The sequence below is a fragment of the Tripterygium wilfordii genome, chromosome 8, assembly GCF_013401445.1.
Source record: "Tripterygium wilfordii isolate XIE 37 chromosome 8, ASM1340144v1, whole genome shotgun sequence".
NCBI lineage: Eukaryota > Viridiplantae > Streptophyta > Magnoliopsida > Celastrales > Celastraceae > Tripterygium > Tripterygium wilfordii.
The window spans coordinates 11476613-11499723 of NC_052239.1; the positions used below are offsets into that span (position 1 = coordinate 11476613).

At 36.1% G+C, this 23111-nt stretch overlaps 2 protein-coding genes across 5 annotated transcripts; one reads left to right on the forward strand and one right to left on the reverse strand.

Moving 5' to 3' along the window:
- Positions 1–1618: 1618 nt before the first annotated feature.
- On the reverse strand, positions 1619–6515 carry LOC120004616 (autophagy-related protein 8f-like). 4 transcript variants are annotated; one of them, XM_038853986.1, is made up of 6 exons: positions 6400–6515; positions 6048–6099; positions 5859–5914; positions 2513–2565; positions 2066–2184; positions 1619–1952 (listed from the first exon to the last, which is right to left on the reverse strand). In XM_038853986.1, exons 2-6 carry the CDS (start codon positions 6082–6084, stop codon positions 1864–1866), a joined length of 354 nt encoding a protein of 117 aa, XP_038709914.1. In that variant the 5' UTR covers positions 6085–6099; positions 6400–6515; the 3' UTR covers positions 1619–1863. The 4 variants fall into 4 exon arrangements, with proteins under 4 accessions (XP_038709914.1, XP_038709916.1, XP_038709918.1 ...); XM_038853988.1 differs by having other exon boundaries at positions 6048–6112; positions 6400–6494; XM_038853990.1 differs by lacking the exon at positions 6400–6515 and adding an exon at positions 6305–6348.
- Positions 6516–7633: 1118 nt separating this feature from the next.
- Positions 7634–16511, forward strand: LOC120003656 (scarecrow-like protein 22). The gene is made up of 3 exons (XM_038852671.1): positions 7634–7646; positions 7765–7833; positions 13965–16511. Exons 1-3 carry the CDS (start codon positions 7634–7636, stop codon positions 16217–16219), a joined length of 2337 nt encoding a protein of 778 aa, XP_038708599.1. The 3' UTR covers positions 16220–16511.
- Positions 16512–23111: the final 6600 nt, after the last annotated feature.

A 23111-nucleotide genomic window follows, 5' to 3' on the forward strand; every position in this document is an offset into this window, starting at 1 on the left:
AAATAGGGTATGAACAATAAACAACAAGGAAAACCGTTCGAGCTAGCTCCATTTTATGATCATATATAATACGTGGGGCCTACGGTTTACAAATAGTGGGGACACATGGGGAAGAGGAGAAGAGACAAGGGTGCATGGCCAGCCCCTCCTTGTACCTTTCCCAAGGAACACTAGCGACTCAGCTTAACCGTCAAGACCGGCCCATTTGACACGTGTCATGCACCCATGTGATTCACTTCATTTGCCACGTGGACGTCGGCATACACCAGTACTCTCTCATGTGGCCGCCAAAACCCCATGCATGTTCTTTGCCTCTCCCCCTTGCTGGTCCCTGTACTGCTCCTTTAAGCCTATAACTCATATAAAACCATGATTTCTATTACAGACAACAATATATTTGAATCGATCATTCCTATGTTCTTCAAATATCTTCTCAAGTTTCGGGCCCAACTAGTTTACGGGGTTACAAGATCTTCTATGTAATTCGGAGTTTACTAATTAGTTGTTCGATGGACAGTTGAGCGAATTCTAAGTTACAAAAGAAAAGGTTTCTTTTGTTCTCCAAACAACTTGATCATAAGTCGGAGAGCGTTTATACTATAACACCCGACTTGAGTGTGCGGGGCCACAAATCTCTGTATTGTAAGTTTGGTTGTGCTTGACAAGCTACCGAATGGTGAAAAGTGTTAAATCTCTTGTCATACATCGTCCAAGGAAAGACGTGAAATACAACATATAATAGGCCAAAAATCCTAAATAGTAACAAGCATTTTTTCGTGGTTCAAATTAGTATGGTTGGTGCTGGGTCTGGGAAGACAAAACCATATGGACTAATATGGTATGACCCAAAGCAGACAAAATGTCACTAATACAGAGGAAATGGTGACTCGATACTAATTAATTAGTTTAATATCTTCATCCATGGAAGAGACCAGAGACCAGCACACCCTATTTTCTCTCCCTTGTTTGTTATGGACGTCGAGCTGCTTAATTTTGGCAATGTTACGTTTGTTTTGTAGCATTCCATTTGTCACGTGTACAAGATCTCGTGGAGGTGTTCCTGTAGTGTTGGGTTTGAGCGACGTCGGGACAGGCTCGGTTTCCAAAGTAATTGGGGATTCGGGCCGTGCATGCGTTGACAATGGTTATCGAGTCGGTGGTGTCTTGTAAAAGTAAAGCAGCCTCGGCCAGCTCGGTCCCCGTTGTCCTAACGGCAAACCTCGCTTAATTTGCGCACCACCCGTTGACGTTATCGAGCAGCACCAGTCACTAATACGTACGGTGATTCACCAAAGGGATTTTAAATTCAACAAAAGGATTCAACATTCACAAAAGTAGCTTTCAACTTCGACCCATGTACTAACATTTTGGGATCCGGGATTTCTGTAATCTTTTAAAGTCTATAATTCTATAGAAAAATCGAACAAATGTTACGTAACACGTCTCTCAAACCATCATATTCAAATTATAAACACTACAATCTGAAACGAATTGCAAATGACCCATACCGCAAATTTTGGCCTTTGACATCCCCCGTTAACCATGTTACCTCATCCTAAACTTGAGAGCTTCCTTCTATGCTTCAATGCAGTTTTTTGAAGATAAAACCCAGAGCTCAGAAATGCCCATAATGGGGGAAAGAAATCAAACTTCATTAATGCATTTCAGAACGTTTGGAAGTCTGTCATCATAAAGTCTGTAGAGAAGCCTATACATAACGTGGAACTGCACATGTAAAGACAGTAAGATTTATATAATAACAAGCACATTGCCATCTCTTTTTGGTAGGAAGGAAGATTGATCATCAGATAGATGAATGCAAGATGAGATATGATGGATGAATTTGCTATATGCCATGAACGTCTACCCGAATGTGTTTTCTCCACTGTAAGTTACATAAAGAAACCCATCTTCATCCTTCTTTTCATCATAAATGGTAGACATTACCGCTCCTGCAACATTACATTACATGTGATTAATTACTGATTCCGTTTTCAGCTTTAAATCTCAACATAAAGCGTTTATGTATGCCAGAGGGTGGGAGGAAGAAACTTATGAGCAATACCAGTGGGTGGAAGAACGCTGTCCACAAAAATGAATATTGCTTTTTCTGCACTCAGTTTAATTCTCTTCCGAATTACATAGACAAATTGACCCACGGTCAGATCAGCAGGGACAAGGTATCTGCAAAATTATGACCAAGTCGATATAAAGGTATTGTTTATGTTTAGCAATCATTTTATCGCCCTCAAAAGGAATAAACAAAGGATATAAGATGATAGGAAAACAAAAAATCAACCACAAAGGAAGATCTAGTTCTTAAGTAATGCAAACAGATGTGGTAAACCATAAATCATACACATTGGTACGCAGAGACAGGTACAGGTTTCACCAAACTAAAATGGCACGCGTTGCTTATACTGATGATACTTCCTGATACACCACTACGCAAACTATATGCCAGACAAGAAACCAGAGCGTAAGAACCTGCACGAATAAACTGGAAGCTTACTTTTTCTTGTCAATGTTAGGGATGTCACTTCTCTCGGCCTTCTCCACAATCACCTAAACCAGTACAAAAGCACACCAGTCAAAAGCAAATAAATATCGAGGTTGAAAAGTGATGCACATTGGACAACATTAGACCATAAATCAGTTGCAGCTCCTGAAGCCCAGTAACAAATCTATAATGCCCTATAAAACCAAAACCTTCAGCTTGGAAGCTTACAGAAATTTAAGCTTAGTAATTCAATGACACATTTAAATGGTAAGGTAAACAAAACTCCTACACAAGGCTCCCATAGTGGGCAGGGTTGAGGACATGCAAGATGTAGCAGACCTTACTTATCCCCACAAAATATGTGCAGAAACTGTTCTAAGTAATTGAACATGTGATCTCCAAGTTGCACCCCTACAACTCTACCATTGGACCGCATATAAATGTAGAGCAAAATTCATCAAAAGGGCTCACTATGTGCAATTTGCACATTTAGAAGGCATAAACAGTTGTTTTATGTTTGCGCTAATTAGCTGCTACATAAATATTGTATCAAAAGGAAGCATGCCAAATAGCCAAATACAGAGTTCATATAGCACTGAAAAAGTGCCATCATAAATATGTCAGAGTCAGGCAGGCCACAATATGACTAAACCCCACCACTTGAACATCTAATATAATTCTAATCGTAACGCTATAGAGCATAGATAGATCATTTAGAGAACCTTTTAATACAATTACTTGGTGCTGGGGCATGGTCAACTTGTGAGCAAAATAACAAAACAGCGACCCGTAACTGATTGGTCCTATATGCGTGAAAGGTGATCCTAAAAACCTAACATCTGAGCTAGCTAATAGAGAATAAAAATATATGCATGTACTCCAATTTTCTCAATACGAAATGATCACCATCATAAACAGGCAACTTATCATGATACTACATTCTGACTATACATATAAATCTTATATCATCCAACCATATTCTATGAATTAAGTCAACCAAAGTTACCCAACTAAGGCCAACCCCAACTAAGGCTCTATTGAGTTGTTAAGTACATGTATTTGAAAGCCAACAGAGACTAAAATAGTGATCAGAAGGCCCAATCGTTTACGTCAACTACAGCCCACAAAACATTTAGCCCAAATTGTTAGTCATATATCCATTGATGATCGAGTTACTAGCAAACTCAGAGGCATGAGCTTTTAACAAACAAGAGTTGTTCCTCAAACTTACTTGTTTTCTCGACACTTTTCCCCTTTTTCCAATGTAAGAATACACTATTCAAAAAATTGACACCACGAGAGTGCCAATCAGTTGCACAGGCTCATCACTCAAGTCCATTTCAGAGTGATTTAACATCTAAATAGCCCTCTTCACAATCAGCACACGAAACATGGGCTACGATTCGAAAGGTTACTAAAATTATTATCACTCTCTTTTCCTTTAAACAGTGGTCCACAGTAGCCAGCAAGTAAACCATAAGCTAGATCATCATCATCAAAGCCTTTATCCGAAAAGTTTGGGGTCGACTACCCATAAGCTAGTTATTCTAACAAAATAGTGTTAAGCGTAGGAAATCCTAACTAATACTCAAATTAGTAAGTAAACTACTCCATGCAACCAAACTTGAGCTAAGATTGGCTAATCAACGAAAAACTCAGCTTAAGTGGAAAAAAAAAAGATTTAACAATGCTCTACGGGGGCACAACAGAAAATACGAAGCTAAGGCTAATGGCCTCGAAGCAGCAGCTACAGTGCAGCCTACTGATATCCTTGCATTAAGAATGACATTTTATCCCATGAAAGCTTCAAAATGACCAAAGAAACATAATAAACCACATGAACTTTTACAGTGAGGTCCTAGATCAACAGTTCTAACTTATCATTGCAAGAGCAAACATATATGTCATCATCATCCTCAAAGCTTTCACCCCAAACATTAGCCAATCCCATTGTAACACAGCCAATCACAAGCTCCAAAAATGGCCAACTTGCCATAGGTTGATAGTCGACATCTTAAAACAAAAAATAAATAAGATGGGAGACAACATAAGCAATCAAGATTCAAGAATAAGCATAAGGCTTTCACATCTAAAATAGGCAATTGACAGTCAGCAACAAAGGAAGCACTTTATGACATGTTGCAAAGTACAAACCATGAACAAGGAAATGCAGTTAAATTTTATAGGGATACACACAAATCATAATCCATGCTCTAAAAATATATGCACCGACAGGAATTTAAGTGGCACATATAGAAATAGTCAACCAAGTAAAACCCCTTTACATTACATGGCACAGCTCTCCGCTTCATAGCGAGGCAGTCCAAACTTCTATATATAATTACACTTTATTCCTGATGACATAAGTGCAGAATTAAAGGATAGTTTGTAAATTGCTTCTGATAAAAACATCTTGATTTAAACAAATAACACAAGTAAGAACCAGATGATGTGCTTTCAAAGAATCCTATTTTAGAAAATACTGAAAACCTGTGTATCTTTCAAAATTTATAGTTTCAACAGCTACAAAATGAAAAGTGTCCTGTTGCCTCTTGAATGAGAAGATCATGACTATCCAGAGGGTTCATTGCCTTGAATTTTTATATCTATAAACAACAGGGAGATGAAAGCTAAACAGCCTGATTCTTGGCAGTAAGGTGATACAATTTTGTCGGTCATAAGCTGACTTGAGCATTCAATGACAAAGATCATGAATCCCCTTTATAGACTATAGTGTACTTCTTATAAGTACAATATTGTTTATTGAAAATGACTTGCAATCTTATTATCTCATCAATCTAAACGTGTACCATGGCAGGAAATCTCAGAGATCGACATGAAAAAAGTGTGTCTCATGCACATATGGGAACCGAAAAAAGGACCTTTTTTTAGCATTGGAAAACAGCCTTGCCCATGTTTACTGGCAATGAAACATTAATTAAAACTGTCAAGCTTTCTGGTCAGTGGCAAAAAGCAGTTCAACAAACATAGAAGACATTGTCGAGGAGAAAGCGACGTGCTTTGCAGTTGTCATATGGGCAAGATGTGCATGCATTCAGAAACTTGACATTAGACTTCTAAATTTAGTAATTTACAAATATACTAGTGCATATCAAATTAACGATTAATCATATAGATAATTGTATGAGAATTAGCAAGTCCTGTGAGAGAAAATATCAGGTAGCAAAGACAGGTAGTGCCATTGAATGTAGTAGTTAAAGGAGAAGAAAACAAACTGCCCAGATACTCTTTTCCCCGTCCTAACAGCAATCAAATAAAGATTGGCCTCTTGTGATGCTGGACAGATAGATGGATAAAGCATCGAGCATATTCATAAATGCAAAAGGCTAATTCTCACCGGAATTCTATCAGGGTATTTATCCCTAATTCTTGCAGCCTCGGCTTGCCTCTTCTCTACAAATACAGATAAACCAGAAAATTACTTACACAACCGCACAAGATAACGTCCTATTTGGCTAAAGATAAAGCGAGCCAAGATATAGATACGGATTAAGAAACAGGTGATCATCAATAAACAATAACATACCGAAGTCATGCTCTTGCTTGAAGCAGCTTTTACTCATTCTCCTAGAAAATTACTGCACAGAACAACTAGAGGAAAGTTAGCCCAAATCAGCACCCTAAACCCTAAATCCAATTACATAAACAAGAAATTCTTCGATCAAGACAAGAACAAGGATTGAATCCTTGTCAACGACGAGAACGAGAAATTCTTGAATCAAGACAAGAATGATTTAAGTCATTTTCGACGCAAAAAAGGAATTCAATCAATCGATAAAATACCTAATTTCCTCAGCAACCAAACAAGTAAGAACAAATATACACACAAAGTATGGAGATTGAGAAGAATCGAAATTCGAAAGTCGATAAGAACTTACAGAAACTAGAGGGTTCCTTGATAAAATGAAAAGAACGATTCTTGGAGCTTTGATCGCTTTTTGCCACAATATTTAATATAGATTTTGGGTCCAAGTCCAAACATAGAAATATTTAGGGATGGCAAAACTTTATCAATCCGAAATTATGTTCGGTTTAAAACAAGGTTAAGGTTCCAACATAAAAATTTTGTTAGATTTATTTATTTGGACCCTAATCCGGATTAGATAATTGTTCGATTTAGTTGTTCGGATTTAAATCAATCTAAGTTTGATCAATTAAGTATGTATGAAATCCAATCCAAAATAGGGTTCGGACATGTAAATATTTCGTAAATATATGTTGTTGTTCGACCTGGAACTAACTCGGAACCAAATTTTTGTTACCCCTAGAAATATTGTTCGGTTTATTTGTTTAGACCCTAACTCGTGTTAGGTATTATCCGGTTTACTTGTCCAGATTTAAATCAATTCGAATTTGATCAATTAAGCACGTCCAAAATCCAATCCGAGTTAAGGTTTAAAAATATAAAATATTTCGTAAATACGTAATAATCTCCGATCTAGACCCTACTCGAAACCAAATTTTTGAGGCCCCTATCTACGTTACGGTTACGTTTGGTGGAGTATGGTAAAGCGCAAACCTTGAACGGAATAAGTAGCCTGATTTCAGACTCACTGGCCTACCTAAATCTTCACTTTTGAATAAGCTTACTTACGTGTTGGGGTTGCACCGTTTATGGTGATTTTATCCAAACATGTGGCATGCTTGCTTTCATTTATGAAACAATAAGCTAGAGCATGACACATGGCTTGGTTCTTGTAATGCAAATCAGCCAACTTTTGTAGACGAAGCTATAGGAAGTTGACCATAATTGCTTGCATGCTTTATTGTAATGTTTGATATATAGTGTCACTTCCCATAATGTCAGAAGTCCAACCCAAACACATTAATAAATATTGTTCGTCTGGGGTGATGAACCCACATGAATTTATGATCTGATCGTCTTCATAATACTTAGGTACAAAAAAAAAGTTGCGTGAAATTTATTTGGTCTTTGTTTATATATCTTTTTATTAGGTTATATTAATCCAATGTGGATGATAAATGTTGACAAATTTATTTTTTTTTTGTTAACAATGACAAGTCAGAAATACATATAGACAATTGACACTAAAAGCACTTTGGACAACTTAATTGTAAAAGGATCATAAGGCTTTTTAAAATTGTAAAAAAATGTCATTTAAGGGTAATTTAGTCATCTGGCTTAAAACCTTTTTTGGTTTATACCTATAATGCCCTTATTCTTCTCTCCTCTCAAATTCCATTTGGCTTTTTATGAAACTTAGTCATTGATACTGTTACAGGAACCATCTTATCCATCACAATTCCTGCTTTGTATAGCAAGTATGAGGAGCACATCGATAAATATTGCGGTATGATTCATAGAAAATTTTCTCAGCACTATAAAATACAGAGAGTGAGAACTGATGAGGTAATCCTCATCAAATTGATCGAAATGACTCTTGTTTAATCTTGTTTTCTATTTTTTGTTTTTTTTCTTCTCGTATAATAAGCAGAAGAAAATTTAGGGAAATTGATATTGTACAACTACAGAGATGTATCACTATAGTATCACCAACATCAAAAATCCACTAAAACATACAATTGAACCAGTATGCATACACTTCATCTTCCTAATTACTTTTTCTTTCTTGATTTTCTTTTCCTGGTTTGTACCTCTCTTGCTTGTTCTGAAAAAACATTTACAGCTGCAGAGATGTATTACTATAGTATCACCAACACCAAAAATCCATTAAAATGATACAATTGAACCAGAAAGACATGCAATCAAATTTACATTCCAACATTTGTATTATTATTTTATGAGGAATATATATAAATTGAACACTAAATTGGACCTTCTGTTTAAAAGAATCACTATTGTATCACAGTTTGTGCAGAGAGAAAATCAAATTTGAGGTTATTAAAAATCCACTAAAATGATACAATTGAATCAGAAAGTCAAGTAATGCAATCAAATTTACATTCCAACATTTGTATCATCATTTTATGAAGAAAAAATATAAATTGAACACTAAATTGGACATTCTATTTAAAAGTATCATATTGTATTGCAGTTCTTAGAGAGAGAAAATGAAATTTGAGGTTATTAAAAATCCACTAAAATGATACAATTGAACCAGAAAGACATGTAATGCAATCAAATTTACATTCCAACATTTGTATCATCATTTTATGAGGAAAAGATATGAATTGAACACTAAATTAGACATTCTGTTTAAAAGTATCACTATTGTATCGCAGTTCATGGAGAAAAAAAATCAAATTTGAGGTTATTTTGATAAAAAGTGATCTCAATATACTTTTTTAAAAGAATATTTTAATGGTTGCACATTTTTACAAATAAATAGACTCTTGTGTACTGGCACAAATCTCCCAAATACATAACACCCCAGCTTGACTAAAAAGCACTTCTATGTTTGGCCCAAGGTACTTCAAATCTAATCCAGCCTTTTGTAGTTTTACCCATCAACTTGCTTGGGCCCAGCCCAATCTTTGTATAGAATTTCCCAAAATCTATATATCCTCAGATCCAATCCAAGTTTTTGTGGCTTGTAAAGTTGTAATTAAAGCTACGGTGAAAAAAAAAAGTTTCTCATCTCTATGCCATCTTTCTGTTTTTTGACAAAAGGGTGGACAGGGGCGACTAGTATGGCAACAATTTCTGTGCGTGGCCATAAGTGTACTAACTCATTGCTGAATATTCAGTTTGAGTCAATTACTTTCCTTAGGACCAACCCGTCATCGTTGTCCCAACAAAACCCACTGTTGGAGAAGACCCTAAGCACAATGGCATCTGGTTTATTAATTTTAGCCTAATTAGTGATTTGTTAAAAATTATGCAGAGGTCGCAAGGATGGACAGGGGCCACCAGCATAGCAACCCTTCCTGGACGTGACCATAAATGTACCAACTCACTCTGAAATATTCAGTTTGAGCCATAGTTATTGTCCTTAGAACCAAATCATCACCGTTGTCCCAATAACACCCAATGTTTCAATCTTGTCTATTAAAAAAAAACCCATAATCTCTTCAAATTCCCATATACGCACCTAGGCTCTTGACACGGAGTGCTTGTCCTAGACTTCTAGGTTGATCTGGATTACTATTTTAGTTTCACTTTTATTTTGTTTAGAAGTTATTTGGTTAGTTCTATTCCAAGTCAAATTGCTTAGTTATATTCCTAGTTAGTTGAGAATTCTTCGTGTAATTATTATGGTATTCAGAAATATTAGTTTACTTTCCATACAAAGTTTAACTTTGTGTTATCCTCTTCCTTGAATGACTTCTTCTAAGGAATTGAGTCTATATCCTTGGTGTGACAACCAGGATGGTGAATTGGTCATTATCACTCTTCATAGTGGGGTTTTTAACCTCGCCACAATTGGAACTCTTGTTCGTTGTAGTGGGATTTGTAATCTCGCCACAATCAATTGAACAATCTTGCTATAATCCGATGTCAGCTCCGCTTGGAGTTAAAATGAGGTGGAGTGGCGGATCATCTTTACTCACTCTCGCTTGCTTGGACATAGAAGGTAGAGTTAATAAGATGGGATGAGATCATCGAAAAATGAGTCATTTACTTATATATATATCCCTTGAAATTGTGGAGACTCTACAAAATTTGAAAGGAGTAAATACATAAATAAAACTTTCTGCCCCACAAACTTTCAATTTGGGGCTTTCAAAAGTGGACAAATAAAATTCCTCTCTTCATTATACTCTCCTTAACCCTCCCCTCCAATCCAAGCATAGAATTGTTACCCCTCTTTATTTAACCCTCAAAAAATCTAATCCAAGCAAGACCTTAGGGCTTAGGGCTTTGAAAATTGTGGACACTAAAAATTAAAAACATGTTTGGTCAATCACAAAAACATGGCACAGAGATACTAGAGTTTGAAGTACAAAACTACAAATATGTATATAAAGGAATTCTTTTATGCTCACCAATTATATACACTAATTTTATGCACTTGTTTTTCAATCATAGATGTAACGGGTCTCACAGTAAATGTGTGATCCTCATTTTTATTGGGTTTTATGGTTATTGAATTTTGAGTGCGTAAAATTGGTACATGTGTGAGAATTCTTCCCATGTATATATATGTCAATGAAGGTCCTAGAAATATGTATGATGAAGGGTTTGCATCAAAAATAGTATAGAAACAATGTGTAGCCTAGCTAGTAGAGACCTACAATTATGTCCCACTCCATACAGGGCTTGTTTTCTTCATTATATGATTTGATTGAAAATAAGACTAATTTCTTGTAGGCCCTATATACACCCACGGTTTTGGTTAATTAGGCCGATTGGGAACTTCTTGTTAGATTAATTTTGGAGTCGTATTCTTCCTCTTCTTATTTTTATTAATGTCGAACTTATATACAAATAGTGGGGGCATTATATATTGTGTTTTCCACGTGTAAGAACAGGGAATCAAGTCTTCAAGGGTAAGACAATATATTAATATTAGTCCTTTCTTCTTTCTTCTGATTCTGACAGGTAATTGAAATTTATGAATCCAATATATATGTGTGTGTGTTCCCATAAATTATACATATGAATAACATGTATTTATGTTGTTGAGTGTAATGAATGAAGCCATGTAGTATTGGATAAATTAATTTCTTTATATATTATGAATTTGTGATTTCATATCTAAAGTTTCATTTTACCCGCCTCCTTCTTTCTTTTTTACTTTTTAATTTCTTGCATACTAATCTTGTCTATGGATCAAAATTCCAACGTTGCCTTTACATGGCTGCGTTTGATAGTTTGTTTCGCACTACCAAAGAGATTGTGTTCGGAAGGAAGTCTATTTGGGTGTGCAAAGCATTTAGGTATCAGTGAATTCAAAGTTGAAATTGATGGGAGGTGCTTTCACTCGTGACGTGAACACGCCACCGCACTTTCGGGCTACGAATCAATAATTAGCTTAAGTAGCTACTTTATTATGAAACATTGACAGGCACTGTATTTTCATATATAATGTATCATTGAGAGAGAAATTTTGCATAACTTGAATGAGTTAGTCAAATATATGATTGAACTTGAATCATATCTGGAATTTTTCATGTGCTACAATAAGATCGTACGGATTTAAAAGAAAGCTATTAGAAGGCCGACAAAACTAATTATTAGATTGTAACAGTCTATTCCTTCACATTAGTAACACTTTGTCCATTCCGGACCAGTTCATACCGTTCCACACGACTTTTTCTTTCCAGACCTATCACCATCCCATACTAATTTGAACCCAAAAAAAACATTTGTTACTAATTAATAAGTTTGACTTATTATATTTTGCACTTCATTTTCTTCTCCTTGTTACTAGTTAATACTAAGCCCTCTCGCCACTTGCCCACCCGAGCTAGATACTACGGGTGTGTTTAACGGACAATTTTGAGTTGCATGTATGTTTGTCGCCAAATACCTAAAGTAGCATAAAATAACAATTTAAGAACTATTTCAACCAACATCTTGAAATGGTGATTTTGAGGACAATTTTAGGACCATACTATTTTCATTGATTTACCAAAAATACCCTCGTATACTCTTTTTTAAACCCAACACAGGAGTAACCACACTCAAAAATCAAATTGATATCAAGTGGAGACCACATGTTCTCGCGAACCACCTGATTATGACCATTCACAAGACCCCTAGAGCCTCAGCATTTGGACCAACATACCCTCATCTTCCACGCCAAATAACAAGAATATCCTTAAACAGAAACCAACCTAACTCTCGTTGAAAAATATTTATCACAATATCACTCTACCATCCTCAATGACGGCGTGATTAGTTTATTATTTTAAATAGCGTGAATATTTTTTACACAGTCATATCATCTTAAATGGTGTGACTAGGCTTATAACATCAGTCACGCCATTTGAAGACATGAGTTCTCTTTCTTTCTTTCATGAACACTCTAATTGAATATTGGGTTTTAGGTTTTCTTTTATTGATTTTGTTTATATCTGTATTGAAGCCATGAGAACAGCTTTAGATCTGTATAGAGATTGAGTAATGGAGTTGTCGATGTGAGTCTAATCACCTCATATGCTGAATGACATGATTGTAAGAATCCAAAACTAATTTCTCCATTCAAAATGGCATAGAATGCTATATCGATAATAATTTTTGAGTGAGTGTTATATGGCCATATGGGTATATATTTCTACCAGCAGTGCTATATTGGTCAAGAACTCTCCATCCTTCCCAAAAAATAACTAATCATTTGGGGCCACCTCAATGGCACTGCTTTTCACCGCTTCCACTTTAACCTTTTTACCGTCAAACCGAAAAGGATAGTCCACTAAAGAAACCCATTTTTACCTTTCATCTTTTCTCTGCTAGACAAAATCAAGAACTCTTGAATCTCAGCCACACATTTTTACTACCAACAAAAAATCAGGACCGTTAATTCTGTCTCGATATTTTCAATACCCCCTATAAAGCCTCTCTCTCATTATCTCGTGTCGTCAGATTCAGTTTCGAAAACCAGGCCCAGCAGAACATGTTTCAACCAAATCACAAAATTACCCCGCATCGCTCGTTCTTCGATAAGGTTCAGTCGCAATAAAGGGAAAGATTCAGGGGTATTATGGGTACTACCGAGAAATTACAAAAAAACGTCTGAGCCATTTGACCTTTTTGCTCTGTATCGTTGGTCTCTTTTAACGAAATTAAATTAACAAAAGGAGGACTTGGTCAAGCGTTTCTCAAGCGCGTGTCATTGAATGCCTTGAAAGGAATATGGTCAGTAATTGCACGCGCTATAGTGGTCGTGTGATAGGTGGAGCGCTGAAACCCTAGCAGTGTGATAACTACGTTCTACGTAAAATAATATATTACAAATGGAAAGAAAAATTTGAAGAGGAAAAGAAGAAGAAGGAAAAGCTAGAGAGAGAAGATAAGAGAGTGAGGAGGTGAGAGAGAGAGACAGAGAGGGAGAGGGAGAGAGATAGGGAGAGCACTTTACCACTTTTATATGTTGCACGCATCCATAGCGGAAAACAGAAGGAAGACAGAGTAGTATAGTAGTGTAGTACAAGACCACAGCAACAAGAAGTAGGAAGGAGAGAAAGAAACCTACAAAAGAAAGAAATGAAAGAAAACCCATCTACAGAACCAAGAAGAAGAAGAGAAAAGATGATGCCAGAAATGGGTTTTGTGGTTCTCTGCGAAGATTAAAAGCTCTCCCTCTATCTGTAAGAAAAGTGTTTGTACCTCGACTAGAGATTAGAGAAGCTTTAAAGCTTGTGTCTTTGTATCTGAAATGGGCTTGTTGAGCTCAAACTGTCTACTTCTCTCCAAGAAAATCTGATTTGATTTTGGTCATTTGGAAAAAAAAAGGTTTGTCTTTAGCTCAAATATCTTGTTTTCTAGTGTTGCTTTGGTTTAATTTTGCTTTTGTGACACGCCCTATTTGTTGGGTGCTTTTTTTTTTTTTTTTTTTCTTGATCTTTGGATGGGCAGTTATTTGTGGCTGTTGGGGAGGTTGTGGTGTTTGTTCTTGCTCATCTTCTGCTGGGTTTTCTCGGATTAAGGCCATGCCCTTGCCCTTACCCTTTGAGGAGTTTCAAGAGAAGGGGGTGTTGGATTTTTCTCCTTGTTCTTCAGATCCATTATTGCAGCATCGTCCACAGCATAACAAATTTAAGTGGGAGAACCTCGATAACATCATCATCAACAACAAGGGAGGAGGAGGAGGAGGCAATTGTTCTGTGGGCAGTGAGCCCACTTCCGTGCTCGACGCAAGAAGAAGTCCAAGCCCTCCCATATCCTCCTCAACACTGTCTTCCTCTCTCGGCGGCGGAAATAGCGGTGGTTGTGGCGGTGGCGGAGGAGGGGCCTCCACCGACACCACTGGCGTGGCTACTACGGCTGCCTCCGGCGGCAACCCCTCTGTTGAAACTGGCGGGGAAAGATGTGGGCTAGGAATGGAGGATTGGGAGAGTGTGTTGGCTGGTTCTCCTAGTCAAGAACAGACCATTCTTAAGCTAATTATGGGCGATATTGAGGATCCTTATGTGTGTCTTAACAAGCTTTTGCAAAGCGGGACTGCGTCTCAAGATATTGGATTCAATGCAGGTTTTGGTTTTGTAGATCACGGCTTCGGGTTTGAAGCACCCATGAGCAGTGCAAATTTGGTGACCAACATTGACCCTTTTGCTCCCTCTGATTTTCCTTCTCTTAACAATGGAAGGATTGGTTCGGACCCGATTTCGAATCCGGTGCTTTCAACTGCTTCGGCTGCCAATTTCTTGCCGGGAATGTTTCAAGGGAGTGAAGGCATGGATGAGAAGCCACAGATTTTCAATCCACCTTTGATTATGAACCAAAATCAGGTTCAATTTACCCAGAACCCGGCGATGTTCTTGCCATTCTCGTATGCGCAGGTACAAGAGCATAATCTACTGTCTCCTCCACCGCCGAAGCGGTTGAATTCAGGGCCAATTGTACCCAATTTTCATCAGGCCCCAAAGGTCCCGTTTTTGGATTCTGGGCAGGAGTTGTTTCTTCGTAGGCAGCAGCAACAACATCAGCTTCAGCTGCTTCAACAGAGACCAGCTACTATGGCTATGGCAGCAGCAGCAGCAACAAAGCAAAAACTGGTTGGCGAAGAATTGGCGAACCAGCAGCTTCAGCAGGCGATTGTTGACCAGCTATTCAAAACTGCAGAGCTGATCGAAGCAGGGAACCCGCAACTCGCGCAAGGGATATTGGCGCGGCTCAATCAACAGCTATCACCCATTGGTAGGCCTTTTCAGAGGGCTGCTTTCTACTTCAAGGAGGCCTTGCAGTTTCTCCTCCATGTGAATGGCACCAACTCCTCTTTGTCCTCTTACAGTCTCGTCTTCAAGATTGGTGCTTACAAGTCCTTCTCTGAGATTTCCCCAATCCTTCAGTTTGCTAATTTTACTTGCAATCAGGCCCTTCTTGAAGCTTTTGAAGGTTACGACCGAATCCACATTATAGATTTTGACATTGGATACGGTGGGCAGTGGGCGTCACTGATGCAAGAGCTTGTCTTGAGAAATGGTGGTGCCCCATCGCTCAAAATCACTGCTTTTACATCACCTTCAACGCATGAGGAGTTGGAGCTCCGTTTCACTCAAGAGAATCTGAAGCAATTCGCTAGTGATATCAACATGGACTTTCAGCTCGAAATTCTAACCCTGGAGTCCTTGAATTCTGCTTCATGGCCGCTCCCTCTTCGTGCCTCGGAGAGTGAAGCAGTTGCAGTGAACCTCCCAATTGGTTCCTTCTCAAATAGCCCTTCTTGCCTGCCTTTGGTTCTCCGCTTTGTCAAGCAGCTTTCGCCCAAAATTGTGGTTACTTTGGACAGAGGTTGTGACAGAACAGATGTTCCATTTCCCCATCATATGATTCATGCCCTTCAATCCTATTCAAGCCTGCTAGAATCTCTGGATGCCGTTAATGTTAATCTAGATACCCTGCAGAAGATTGAGAGGTTCTTGCTCCATCCGGGCATTGAAAGGATTGTATTGGGTCGTCATCGATCCCCTGATAGAACTCCTCCTTGGAGGAATCTGTTTTTGCAATCTGGGTTTACTCCATTGACATTCAGTAACTTCACAGAGTCTCAAGCTGAGTGCTTGGTGCAGCGGACACCAGTTAGAGGATTCCACGTTGAGAAGATACAGTCTTCACTTGTTTTATGCTGGCAGCGAAAGGAGCTCATCGCGGCTGCAGCTTGGAGAGGCTGATGATTGCTTTTAGCAGTGGATGGGAGTATTTCTGCACATTAATCTTCACCATTGCTCTGGTGCCCCATATGTCTTTATGCTTTAATTTCTCGTCGTTCTTGGATTATTTCTTGTTGGTCCTGTGGTTCTCTTATGCTAAGAAGAATTGCTAATTGTCTATGCTACTTAATTTAGGTCTATTGTTGTTTCCTCTCAAGAAACCAGACATTTTAGTAACTGTCACTGGCCTTGTGCATCTATCTGATTTTCCATCTCTTTTGACTGTTGGGGTATAACTATTATCTTTCTTATACTCTCTGGGTATTAACTTAGGTGGGTTCTATGACACAACCAATATGTGCACTCTTGATTTGCAGTTATGGTCCCGTTTCTTGTCTTAACTGTATGTATCATATCTTGTTCTTGCTTAAATAAGTGTAACAGTAATCATGTTTTCTTTACCAAAAATATGAAAACATTAATGCCTTTATATCATTATCTATAGCTCATATTTGCATGCATTCATATTTTTTTTCTCTCACTTCTTCTGAGCTGGGGCCATATGTGGAGTTCTAAAGTCATTGAAATTTAGGTTTGACACATTGGGTTGTGCAGGAGATTGAGTCTGTAGAATGATAATCTTGCTTTGATCATATCATCATAGATTGTGGGCATAAGGTCTCAAGGATTTGGATGTTGGAGTAAATTTTCTCTGTAGTAAATGCATCTCAGTACTTGAATCATTTCCATATGCATATTAGTATATAGTATCCTCCATAATGTCTATAAATAGTGAGATATAGGAATGACAACGGATTGGGGTTCGGGTAGGATATCATTCCATCCCTATCCGTTGGGGATGACGGTATATAAGTAAGTGACTTGTTTTTTTTTTTTTTTTTATCCCCTCTCCTCATTGACTCTGACTTCCATCCAAATAATGAGGAATAAGGTTGGTCACCCACAAATAATTCTTCCCCACTTAAGTCTCCCTTCTTTAATCGTATTTAACTCTTCATTTTTCAATTCAAAGAGAGAGTCTTAGGGGAAGGGAGGACGAGGCGGGCTTTTTAGGCTTTATTATTATTAAAGTCATTATTATTGTAAGACATGAATGATTGCCCGGCAAGATGATTAATTTTTTTTATTAAATATTATTTTTATGAACTACACTTAGTATTTTGTCAAATGTTAGTAGTATTTTAGTGTCCAACTTGATATATAGACAGTTTTAAATTAATTCGGTGGTCCTAAGTTGAATAGGCAATATACACTAAAATAATAAATAAACCAATTTTTTATATTAAAAAAATTAATAGATGGTCCAATTGGGGGGTGGGGGCCGCATCACCCATCTTAATAATATTTGTAGAAGAGTTTTTGTACATTTTGCACAAAAAAAGTTGACTCTCTTTTGGTTTTTAGTATTCCATGTCATTTCTCTAAGAACTTTTGACTCTGTTTTTTTCTTTCCCTTTTTTTGTCTAAGAAATTGAAATGGTTTAATTGATTCGACTTTATGTGAGTGGCTTATGAGATATTGTAAATATTGGACATTAATTTTCAAATAATGAAAAATAAAAAGAAATTATTAAATCAAAAAAAGGGTTGAACATTAAGGATATATATCATAACAATGGTAATACCATATGGTTACCACCCTTAAAGGTGGGATTATTTTTGTACTTAAATTGGACAATTGAATAAAATAAAGGATTATTTTTATCCCACTTTTTAAGTGCACAAAGGATTAAACTATTTTAACCTACAAGAGGCCAATCCCCTATTTATCATGCTTTTACATATTCATTTACACAATTGTTTTTTTTTAAATAATTTTATGAAATTATACTAAATTCCCCCGATGGGAAATATTTGTTTAATAATTATTATTAGCATGTAATACACTCGAGCCACTAGTTAAAGTGATAAGGATTATATGTATCACCCTATTGTTCACGATTCGAATCCTCCCTCCACATTTAAGAAAATAAAAATAAAATAAAAGACTAGCATGTAATACGAATACTCGATAATTCCCTCCTATAACATTCACAAAGGCAACGTGGCATTGAAAAATACAGTTGGGACTTGGGACCCACAATTCCCAGTGAAATAATAAAACTCCCGCGAAGGAAGCGCGTACGTAACAACACACACACGGAAACGATTTGAACTGTCACAGAAAGTGACAAATAAGACCCCAATATTAATGCACCTTGGGACCCACAGACAGAATGAATGGTCATAATCCTAGTTCAGGCCACGTCCACGGCTGATGAACGGACACGATCGAGACTGGACAAGGTTAATGCATGTACTGCATCATATACGATACAAAAATCCTAAATATCTATTGGTGGGGTCCTCTGGAGAGTAAAAGTCAGTAAATTTGATGGTTGATTCATGGGGAACAACATTGTTGGTGAAATGTCTCAAAATCAAACAGAGATCCTTGCTGTTTATTTGATGTCCACAAAATATGGATGCTAATCCTCACTTTTTTGTTTTTTATTAGAGGGAAATGAAATGGAAAGTCTCAAAATCGAGATTTTTATGGGATATCATATATATGAGTGTCATTTGAGATATTCATAGTTCTCGATGCTAATGCTCCTTTGACGTCTTGAGTAACTTGCTTATATTGCTCCTCTGCTTTGGAACATATAACCACTTGATCATATACTCTTACTTAGCCAATGTGAGACTTTGTACACCACATATATATCTATGTATATAGGAATTCTCCTATGTAGATCAAAAAATGTGAATCAATTTTGTGGACCCAAATCCAATGGTTGTAATAAAACACAACATAAGTGGGGGTCACACATTTATTATGGGACCCACCACATCTACGATTGAAAAACAAGTCGACAAAGTTTGTCCACACTTTTGGTTCATATAGGAGAATTTATATATATATATATATATATATATAAACTCCAAAGTTAAGAAGTTTTAATTAATTTCATTTCCCTTTATCATGTTCTGACTTAGATTTTGTTATTGATTTAGTCAATCCTTGTGTGCTTTGTCTGTTGATTTGATTTTAGCACAACAAATTGATATAAAAGCGATCTCTTATGTATGTAGACACAAACCAAAATCAAAATCAAATTCAAAAGCCTTTGTTGTTGGATGGAGCTGGTGTGTCAATAGTGGTGGTGTGCCTTTAGTCATCTAACTAGTGTAGCTCAAAGCAGATTCCAAGGGAAATTTTAAGCATCTCCAAGAATCGTACTCAACTTTTCATCGAGGAATTTGAGGTAACCAACTATTGTCTTGGTGAAGCCTTCTTCTTGCTGATACGACACATAAGGATTTGGGGTTTCGTAATTCTTTAGAATTTAAAATTCATATCTAACGGTGAGAAAAGTTATAAATGTTTTTAAAATGAAAAAACAAAAATATGATGTAATATAGTACACATCCCAAACTATTTGATTCAAATTATAAATTTTATAATTTTAAACGAATTGCAAACAAAGCTTTCACATCCCACACAAAACTCTAACGCATTTTGTCAACTTTTGTAGTTCTTTTGAAATACTTCAAAAACTCTATGTTTAACCTAATTATTTGAACAATCATAGAAAAAAATATGATTCTTTGGGATGTGCATAGTAGGAGTAGGTGTGGATTACCAACCAGAATCCCACATTGCTATGCGAGAAGTTGTTTATCCAAAACACTTTGGTATAATTAATATATTATTTAATCTCACTTAAAACTTGTTTTCTTGTTAAAATGTTTATATAATTATGGGGTTTTGTTACTTAAATCATGTTTAATCCTCCAAAATCAAATCTTCTTTTCTAACCCCACACACACACACACATCAGAAATTTTCCCATAAGTAATTGGTATAGCAATTTAGTCGAGGGAGCGTATCCATAGGTTCCAAAAAAGTTGCAAGAATATACACGTTTCCTTGGTTTATTATTATTATTATTTTTTCTTATATATGTTTCCTTAGTAACAAAGGAAGCTCTTGATGCTTATACATGTAGTATATGTATATCTATACATCCTTGCCAACCCATTTGAGGGGGGAAACAATAATGTCAGCCCATTTTTCAGGATAAATAAATAAAGTTTGCCATGTGCTTAAACAAACAGAACGTTGAAAATTTGTGTCTTGTAAATCCTTTGTGATGATTTTAAATTAGCCTAAGTGGTACCTTTTATAATTGTAAATTCGAAAAATTAGCCTAAGCAATGAAGTATTGGCTAATAAGTGCGTAAATATATTAAAAGATCTACACACATATTATATATATATATTATTTATCGATAATTAACTCATATATAGACAAGTTAAAAAGTAAACCCCAAGAAAAAATGAAATAAAAATAATAACATAATATAAGGAGGCCCAAAGGAAAGCCAAAAACATTGAGAGAGTATCCAAGGCAAAAAGGCTTATAACAAAAGTAATAAAAAGGAAAGTTTTATTTACAAAAAAAAAAGAAGAAGACTGTGTGAGGTGGAGGATGATGAGATACATGCAAGAAAAGTTACATTTCATGCAAAAAAACCCTGTCTTTTCAACTTTTGTGGATGCTTGCTTGCCCACCACCATATCAATATCTTCTCCTTCTCCTTCTCCATCACTTCTTCTTTCGCTTCAATATCTATTTGTTTTGTTTATTTCTTGATATGATGAATAGTAATAGTAGTAGTCTTTATATCATTTTCCATCTCTTTACATTTTAGCTTAGAAACAACGCGTTCTTTGCATCCCACACATTTTCTTTTCATTCAATCATTCAGAAAGGAAAAAAAAGAGTAAGAACTCATGCTTGTCAAAAGCTACTTCTTGCAGGTCCCCCCGCACTCTACTCCTCCAGACTCCACAACAACATAAACTCTCATTGGTCTCCCACTCTTCACTCTCAAGTCTCTCTCTCTCTCTCTCTGGCTCCACATTTCCACAATCACTTTGCATGGAATGTACATATATTTATTTCTCTTTCAGTTTTATCCCATCTCTCTCTCTCTCAACCCTATATATATATATTGCTAGCTTATCTCTATCTTTTTGTTGTGTTATGATTATCTCATCAAGGTCAACCACAAACCATCCACTATTGGTGTCATGTCTCTTTCATGCTTTAATTTTGTTGTTGTTTCATTAAGTGTATGTGTTTTTTTTATCTTTACACTTTTTTGTCATCTCATTCCTCTTGTAGGACAAAGATCAAGTTTTCATCTTCTTTTGGTCTATGATAATCTATGTGTGTGTGTGTTTGCATCACTCAATAATATACATACATACAAAAAATATAGAAAAATGAAGATAATTTATAGAGATTACAAGAAATAAAATAACCCAAAAAAAGGAAATTAAGATCACTAAATAACCCTAGGGATTGTTGAAATTAGAGGCCAGAATTAAAGAATAACTAATGATGAATAAATTAATAAATAAAGTTATAGAAACAAAACAAAACCAAAAGCAACATGCATGTACACATACCGTGGGCTATATATATATAAATCTTCCACTAAAAGGGCTTGAAAGTGCATGCACCCATCATTATTGGACTTATATAACAAGACAAGTTAAATAAGTCCAAGAAAAGAAGATAAAAACAAAGAAAACCACGTGAAATTACAAGCAATTCTAGTTTGTGGGGGGGGTTGTCTTCTTGTTGCCTTTGAGAAATAATATTTGGTGACATCTTTTTTGATTTATTATGTTATCTACTTCTTTATGTAATTACATGGAATGATCATCGAGATGTGACTCACACATCTTTATGTAATAATTAGAAGACAAAGAGAAGGTTGACCAACATTAATGGTGATGAAACCTAAGGTTGACATGCATGTTTTAAGGTACATTATTTTTTTTTCTCAATAAGAAATTCCACAAAAATGTTTATTGGTTAACAAGTTGTAGATGAGTGACATAATCATAATCATCGAGTGGTATTGTATCATTATAATTATTAACGTTATGACTATGACAAACTATTCTTTAAATCCAAACTCCTTATTGGAGTTGCATTAATTAATACCACAATCCTTTTTGAACTTTGTGAATATGAAATCAGAAGGAGATTTTCAAGCTCAAGTGGGTGTCAAACTCCATATAACTAATCACATATATCAAGAATTAAAAGGTAGGTATATATATGTATATATATAGAGAGAGAGAGAGAGAGAGAGAGAGAGAGAGAGAGAGAGAGAGAGAGCACCTAATATTGAATTTAACACAAACAAAAGATGTCGTTGGAATGATTGCACTTACTACCAATGCAATTAAGTTGTCAACGGTCATTGTTTACTTTACTACTTCACGGTCAAAAAAAGGTTCATGCATTTTAGTCTACTTGTAGTGACAATAATCATTTAAAAATTAGAGGTCTTGCTTTAAATGATTAATGCTGCCACATGCTACAAAGACATTTATTCACGAGTTGTTCCTTTGACTCTCCATGAAGGACCAATAAAATAGGAAGAGTTCAAGAGAGAGAAACATTAACAACAAGCTAGCTAGGAGGGGTTCTAATTTTTAACTACAATTCTCTTCAAAAGTTATGTTGAATCATGAATTTTTTTTTTTAAATGACATAGAGTTTAGTTGTTAAGAATTAGTATTTAAAATTTAGGATTTAGGGTTTAAGTTTTAGTGTTTAGAGTTTAGAATTTAGTATTTAGATTTCTTTTTCAAAATCTATTATATTCTAACATTATGAACACTAAAATACTGAATGACACATTTTAATTCATGAATTAATATAATTTTGGACGACTTAAAAAAATAATAGTTTTGGGGATAATTGGAGCCCCCTACCCCCATTGACAACGTATCAGAGTATCAATGGTTTTGATCTACATAGATCATAAAACTAGAGGTTGGCGCAGAACATCCCAAGCCAACACCTCTATGCGGACTGGGCCA

What these genes read in the sequence shown, in the direction of transcription:
- LOC120004616 (XM_038853986.1), bottom strand. Translation starts at nt 6,084, where the DNA reads ATGAGTAAAAGCTGCTTCAAGCAAGAGCATGACTTCG. An exon ending in CAAGCAAGAGCATGACTTCG is followed by an intron (nt 5,915 to 6,047) that starts GTATGTTATTGT and finishes CTGTATTTGTAG; the next exon opens with AGAAGAGGCAAGCCGAGGCT. An exon ending in CAGCGTTCTTCCACCCACTG is followed by an intron (nt 1,953 to 2,065) that starts GTATTGCTCATA and finishes GTAATGTTGCAG; the next exon opens with GAGCGGTAATGTCTACCATT.
- LOC120003656 (XM_038852671.1), top strand. An exon ending in GCACATCGATAAATATTGCG is followed by an intron (nt 7,834 to 13,964) that starts GTATGATTCATA and finishes TTGGATGGGCAG; the next exon opens with TTATTTGTGGCTGTTGGGGA.